Source organism: Saccopteryx leptura, chromosome 1 (assembly GCF_036850995.1).
Source record: "Saccopteryx leptura isolate mSacLep1 chromosome 1, mSacLep1_pri_phased_curated, whole genome shotgun sequence".
NCBI lineage: Eukaryota > Metazoa > Chordata > Mammalia > Chiroptera > Emballonuridae > Saccopteryx > Saccopteryx leptura.
Window position 1 is genome coordinate 52296708 of NC_089503.1, and position 7777 is coordinate 52304484.

Here is a 7777-nt window from a genome sequence, read left to right on the forward strand (position 1 = left end):
AATGCATTGCACAGGAACGAGCACTGCATATACTTTATTATGTACACTCAAAACTTAAATAAAAAATAAAAATAAGGGGCTGAATGCTGGCCCAGACTCCTCAATGAGGCACTATAATACATAATGTTTAATTATCGTTGTCAGTCACAGAGACACAGACTGAGTTTCTGTCTATGAGTCTTACTGCATTTGCTCCTTGCAGTGCCGGGATTTCTGTTTCCTGCTAAATGGCCCTGATGACCAGAGATTGGTTTTTACTTTAAATGTACTTATTCAGAGGACAGTTAGTGAATACTGAGTTCATGTTATTGATTTTCTATGGATGTCTGATACGATCTGCTAACGGATGGGGCTGCACGCTGCTGCTGCTCTGCATCTCTCTGCTCTAAGTAGTCACTCTATCTTTCCTATTACCTTCCTCCTCTTCTCTTATATTCCAGGCTATGGGAAACACAACTGACAAACAGCCAAAGATGTCTGCACCCACGGCATTGATATTCTAGTATCTTCAAAGCAGAAAGAGAAGAAACTATGGTCTAGCACTGCTTACTGTGTTAAAAATTTAAAAGACAAAAAATATTTCAGCAGTTTGTCAAACAGAATAGTCATTATTAACTTCAAATCATATAAACTTTCTCTACTAGCTTCTAGCAAGGAACAGAGAAAATAAGGTCAATAGTGGAGATGTAGAAAAGAGAAAGCAAAGATAAAACATAAATACAGAGGGCCAGAGTAGGAATTATTTGATGTTAAGGCCCATTTTCTTGAATGAAAAATGATTCATTATGATTGATGAAGCTTTTTCGAAAGAGGAAAAAAAAATCTTATCTGATAATGATGCTCCTTGTTATTAATTTCAATAACTTAGCAACAACAAATGAACATGTCCATCACTTTCTTCCTCATGTCCACTTGCAGTCCATTCTTCCCTCTGCCTGATCCCAGGGAACTGTTGATCTGCTTTTTGAAAATATAGATTTGCTTTTCCTGGAGTTTTATAAATTAAAAGCACATAGCATGTGCTTATTATATCTATCAATTATTTCTATAATTATTTTGAGATTCATTCATGCTGCGTGCATCAATAATTTGTTTCTTCTTGCTGCTGAGTAGTATTTTATTATATGAATATATCACTTTTTTACTCAGTACCTGTTAGTCAGCTTTGAGGTTATTTCAAGTTTGAGAATTCAGTGAACGAAGCTGCTATCTAAGCATATTTAAGTAGTCTGGTCATGGAATTCAGAGATGTGAGCATAATGGGTTATGTGGCAGGTATATGTTCACATTTCAAAGAAACTGCCAACAGTTTGCAAAAATGATTTTATAACTTTATAATTCCTATGTGTGGTGTTGAGAATTCCAGTTATCCTTGTGTACTGTTGCTGGGACTGTAAATTGGTGCAGCCACTATAGAAACAATATAAAGATTCCTCAAAAAATTAACAGAACTACCATATAATCCAGCATTTCCACTGCTGGGTATTTATGTGAAGAAAATGTAAACACTAACTGAAAAGCTATATACACCAATCCTGTGTTCACTGCAACATTATTATTATTATTTTTGACAGAGACAGAGAGAGAGTCAGAGAGAGGGACAGATAGGGACAGACAGATAGGAAGGGAGAGAGATGAGAAGCATCAATTCTTCATTGAGGCTCCTTAGTCTCCTTACTTATTGATTGCTTTCTCATATGTGCCTTGACTGGGGGGCTATAGCAGAGTGAGTGACCCACTTCTCAAGCCAGAGACCTTGGGCTTCAAGCCAGTGACCTTTGGGCTCAAGCCAGCAACCACGGGGTCATATCCATAATCCCACGCTCAAGCCAGTGACCCCAGGCTCAAGCTGGTGAGCCCATGCTTAAGCCAGCGACCTTGGGGTTTCAAACCTAGGTCCTCTGTGTCCCAATCCGATTCTCTATCCATTGCACCACCACCTGGTCAGGCTCAGTGCAACATTATTTACAATACTCAAGATATGGATTCAACCTAAGTGCTCCTGATAGATGAATGGATAAAGAAGATGTGGTTCATGTACACAATGGAATGTTACTCAGCCATAAAAATAAAAACTCTTGCCATTTGAGACAACATGGATGAACATAGAGGATATTATGCTAAGTGAAATAAGTCAGACAGAGAAAGACAAATGCCAAATGATTTCACTTATATGTGGAATCTAAAAACAACACAAAACAGAAATAGACTCATAGATATAGAGAACAGATTGGTGGTTGCTTGGGGGAAACAATGGATGTAAAAGGTGAAGGAGAATGAGCAGTACAAACTTCCAGTTATAAAAGTAAGCCATGTGGGTAATTTAAAGCACAGGCAATATAATTAATAATATCCATACTTTGTACAGTGATAGATGATTACTAGACTCATCAAAGTGATCACATCAAAAGGTAAATAAATATTGAATAACCATGTTGTATACCTGAAACTAATATAATATTGTATACCAACCATATTTTAATAAAAATACTTTTAAAAATTAAAGAAATAAAATTATAATTAACAAGAGAATTAAATAAGAGTAATTTTAGGGTTGAAGATACCCGTATTCCACCACCATTCACCTATACTATTGGACATTATCTAAGGAGGCAACGTTAGAGGTTATGGAAAGTAAGAGACTAAGTTCTATACAACTTTCAAAGCTTTCATTTCTTACATTTGATATTATAGTTAATGTACATTATCTTAAAAATTTTTGTTACTTAAAATTCAATTTTACGTCAAGTTCCACCTAATATTTCCCCAAAGTGATAACATGTCTCACAGGTGTCAATACAAATTACTCAGCAATAAACCCATATCAATGGACAAAGCTAAAGTTCTCTTTTGATGCCTGAAGTTTAGTATTGAGTATTTCTTAATCTAAAATATCAAAGTCAATTTAGAACCAATATTTATCTAAGAACTTATTATATTATACTCTAATAATTATTGACTGAAGGCTATATGTGTGTGAACACCTAGCTAGAAGAAAAACAATAAATTGACCACCTGAGAATTGACAGAATCCTGAAAGATTAGAGTGTGTGTGTGTGAATTGAACAGCACTACATGATTATCCACTACAGAGCAATGATGTTATGTGATGTTTTTGCACTCTCATTTGAAGCTCTAGAATCATCTGAGATTTATCCCCAAAGGAAACAAAAATAAAAGATCACTATATAACCACAATAACTTTGATCTGCTACTGAAAAGATGAATGACTTCTTATTCTAAGAGGTAAGATTTCGGCTTTTGTTTTACTATTTTGTTTTTACTATTAGAGCACATTTTACTCTCTAACATTGTATCTGTACTCTCTCTAGTCATAGTTGGGAAACAGGGCAGATGTAATTAAGCAATCAGCCAGTAAGCAATTTGGGCTGCACTGCTGTTTCCACCATATTAGTTCATATGTAAACAGGCATAATCTAAATTACCAGCATTCCTGTTTATCTACCCACAAGACAAAACTCATATGGTCTTTCAATACTATTCAAACTCAGCACTCTCCTATAATCCTAATTCATTCACTATCATTGAGATATGTTGATCATTGATTGATATGTAACAACTTTAAGATTTAAATTCAAGATTTAAAAATTTAAAGCTATTGTAAATATCTTTGCAGAAAGATTGACTTTATTTATGGGTCTAAATGCTTTAACTTCAAGGAAATAAATAACACGGTAGACAAAGCTCAGGACATAGAGTCAGAAAATCTGGAGATGAGGGTGGCAAGCTGGGTGGCCTTTTTTCAGTTATTAGGCTACACTTGATTCAGCTACATGTTATGTTGATACTAATATTATTTCATTTTATAAAACTTTAATTAGAAAACATTTTTAAAGTAAGAATTTGATATATTTTAATTATCTTCTAAATGTCAATCACTCTTTTTGCATAGTGATTGCATTAATATTTCAAATTATTTGATGAAACAATAATATTCTGAAGTACAAATATTTTTAAACTATCCAACAAATTTATAATAGATGATCTCCTTCAGAACCCTAATTTGAAATTCTTAACTGACTTAGTATCAGGAACAATTTTACTTCTTCTTTGAAAAAAATGGTTTTATTTAACTGATAGACATTGTGAAATAGGTAAATAACTATGTGCTTGTTTTATTCCTAACAGCCAGAAGGCCTAAAGGACAATCAGTTGTCCATTCATTGCCAAATGCATTGATTTCATGTTAAGTATTAACTCCATTTGTTAAATAACATTAAGTAATGGGGTAGTGAGACATTCTGAGCTTTATATTCTAAATCCACCACTTGCTACAGAACCTTGTAAAGTTCCATAACCTCTTTCAGGCTCAGTTTATTCATCTATAAAACAATAATGAGTTAATATTATTTTACAGGCAATTATATAAACTGTATGTATGTATTTTTTTTTTGTGTGTGTATATACTTCTTAGCCCTATGCTTATCATTTACTAAGCATGTAGTAAATGTTAGCTATTATTAAAATCTTTGTTAAAATATGTATTACATATAATGTATGTATTACAATATATATTTACCAGTCTTTTTATATTCTCACCTGTCTTACATTATTTATTCTTTAACCTCAAAACCACTTTAAGTGTGTATATGGAATACATATACATATATATGTAATATACATGATATTGTTTGAAAAAATACTTCTGAGGTTTCTGTTAAAATAACTGTTAAAAACCAAAAGACTCATACATGCATGAAAATATGTATTGATGCTTAAATATATTGATAATTCTAATATGTGTATTAATGAAAATGAAACCATTAAATGTAATGTTTCATCACAGGTTCCTTTGGCAGCAGCTACGTTATCTCATGGATTCCCTGGGGCATGGGAACCACACGGCAGTGACAGAGTTCATTTTACTGGGCTTAACTGATGACCCAATCCTTTGCGCTGTCCTCTTTGTGATCATCCTGTGTATCTACCTGGTGACCGTATTTGGCAATCTCAGCACAATCACTCTTATCAGAATCTCTTCTCAGCTCCATCATCCTATGTATTTTTTTCTGAGCCACTTAGCTTTTGCTGACATAGGCCTTTCAACTTCTGTCACACCCAATATGCTTGTAAATTTCCTGGTGGAGAGAAATCTAATCTCCTATCACGGATGTGGCATTCAGCTTGGTTCAGGTTCTTTCTTTGGAACAGTTGAGTGCTTCCTTCTGGCTATTATGGCATACGATCGCTTTGTGGCCATCTGCAACCCACTGCTTTATTCACTCAAAATGTCCACAAAAGTCTGTGTCCAGTTCCTCTTAGTGGCTTACATGGGTGGTTTTCTCAATGCTTCCACTTTTACTATTGGCTTCTATTTTTTATTCTTCTGTGGACCAAATCGAGTCAATCATTTTTTCTGTGATTTCGCTCCCTTAGCTGAACTCTCCTGTTCTGATAGCAGAATCCCCACAGTTGTCCCCTCATTTACAGCTGGCTCTGTCATTGTGGTCACAGTGTTTGTCATAGTGGTTTCCTACATGTACATCCTCATCACCATCCTGAAGATGCACTCCACTGAGGGACGCTACAAGGCCTTCTCCACTTGTGCGACCCACCTCACAGCGGTAAGTCTGTACTTTGGGACCATCACATTAATTTACGTGATGCCCAAGTCCAGCTATTCAACTGACCAGAACAAGATAGTGTCTGTGTTCTACATGGTGGTGATCCCCATGCTGAACCCCATCATCTACAGCCTCAGAAACAATGAGATCAAGGGAGCTCTAAAAAGAGAGCTTGGCAGAAAAATATTTTCTTACTGAAGTTTAATATTTTATAGGGTTTGACATAATAATATGAATATAACAATAGAAGGAAATTGAATGTCTGTGTTCTAAATATATTTGTCTATATGTCATTAGCCAGTATGGAGCACTTTAGTAAAAATAGGGAGTTGATTTTCTGATATTGTACTGTAAATTTAGGGCCCATAGTGAATTACCTTTAATAACATTTAAATTCATTATTAGAAACACATATTGGTTCACATGAAAAATCCTTAATTCATTGTAATCCTTTAAAAAGTTTTCTTTTGCAACAGCATGGGTGGACCTAGAGATTATTAGGCTAAGTCAAATAAGCAACTCAGGGAAAGACAAGTGCCATATGATCTCACTTATATGTGGAATCTAATGAGCAAACTAAACTGACATCCAAAATAGAGATGGAGGCATGGACACCTGGAACAGACTGACAGCTGTCAGAGGGCGGGGGCTGGTGACTAGATGATAGAAGGTAAAGGGATTAAGTCATGCGTGTGTGTGTGTGTGTGTGTGTGTGTGTGTGTGTGTGTTTGCAGACACACACAATAGTGTGGTGATAGTCAGAGGGAAAGGAGGGCGGGGGTAGGTGGAGATGGGCATGGGGTAGGGGAATTGGGGAGGAAAGAGACTTTGCTTGGGTCAATGGGCACATAAAGCAGTGCGCAGATGAATTTATCGAGTTGCATACCTGAACCTGTACCCCAATACACTCAATTTTAAACAATTAAAAAAATTTATTCATATATATGTTTTTTCAGAGTTGTTCTCTGCCATAAATTAAGGCTACTATACCTTCAAATATTTAAGATTTCCATTTTCAACAGCATCTTATCCTAAAACGAGTGTGATAAGTAGTTATAACTAAGTGTATTCTAAGAGGAAATGACAAAGTGGAACCGATAGAAAACTGGTAGAAATAGTTTTCTTGCAGGACGCTGACCTGCTGAGGACTGGCAGGCTTTGTGATCCCCTAAAATTCTAGCCCCTGTTCCTGATTGACTTGTGAATTCTATCAAGTTGAATCATGTGACTTCTATGTGGAAATGAGAGTGTCTCCTGAACTGCTTAGGGACCTAGTGAAACAAACTCTTGGATGACTTGTTCATGGGAAGGTCCACATATTGAATGACTTGTTCATGGGAAGGTCCACATACTGCTCGGGAAGCTCAGGGAACTGCCCTGTCTCTACCCTGAATTCGTGACTGCTTGGAGGAGAGGCTTCGTCGACTGCTATAGGTGACAATAACCACATTTATTTACCTTTCCTGTCTCCTCCTTAGAGTGCTTCAGACACAAAATCTATCTTTTGGGTGATGGACTCATTTATTTGTTCCTTCTTATATTCAAAAATTGTATTAAGTGATGTTTATATTCCAGGGATTGTCCTAGGCTTTTTGCAATATAAGTGGTAAGCATTCAAAGGTCCCTGCCTGATGGCAAGAGAGACAATAAAACTAATGAGTAACTGATTCAAACTATTCCAAGGAGATGGTGCTATGGAGAAAGAAAAAGCAGAGCATAGTAAGGATAATTAATGTGGCAGGGTCAGGGAGTGGGAACATAACATTTGAGCCAAGATGCAGGAGGTGAGGACTCTTCCTGTCAACCATGTGATGACATGTGTACAGTTGTAGAAGTCTAATCTTCAACTCACAAGCATATAATTTACCACTGAGGCAATGTCAGACTTGATCATTTTACTTAATCCCATAGTGAACACAACTAAAACAACAAAATGTTAAATGCATCTTAAATATCACATGAAAAAATAATAAGAAACTGTGAGAACCTAGAAAAGTAGACCTAATATTCCAAAATGCTTTCATCATGAAAGAATTTGACAAATACTAGCGAGGCATGGATTTAATGTTCTTTTGGGATGACAAGGGCATAAGTCAAAGCCTAGGACATGTCCAGGTGAGAATGCTGATTGATATACCCCACATATATCCTATGGATAAGGGGAAACCTGATAGGACCAAGTCTTACACAGA

At 35.9% G+C, this 7777-nt stretch overlaps 1 protein-coding gene across 1 annotated transcript; it reads left to right on the forward strand.

Moving 5' to 3' along the window:
• The first annotated feature begins 4793 nt into the window (after positions 1 to 4793).
• On the forward strand, positions 4794 to 5783 carry LOC136388775 (olfactory receptor 5P76-like). Its single transcript, XM_066360579.1, has one exon. It carries the CDS (start codon positions 4794 to 4796, stop codon positions 5781 to 5783), a length of 990 nt encoding a protein of 329 aa, XP_066216676.1.
• Positions 5784 to 7777: the final 1994 nt, after the last annotated feature.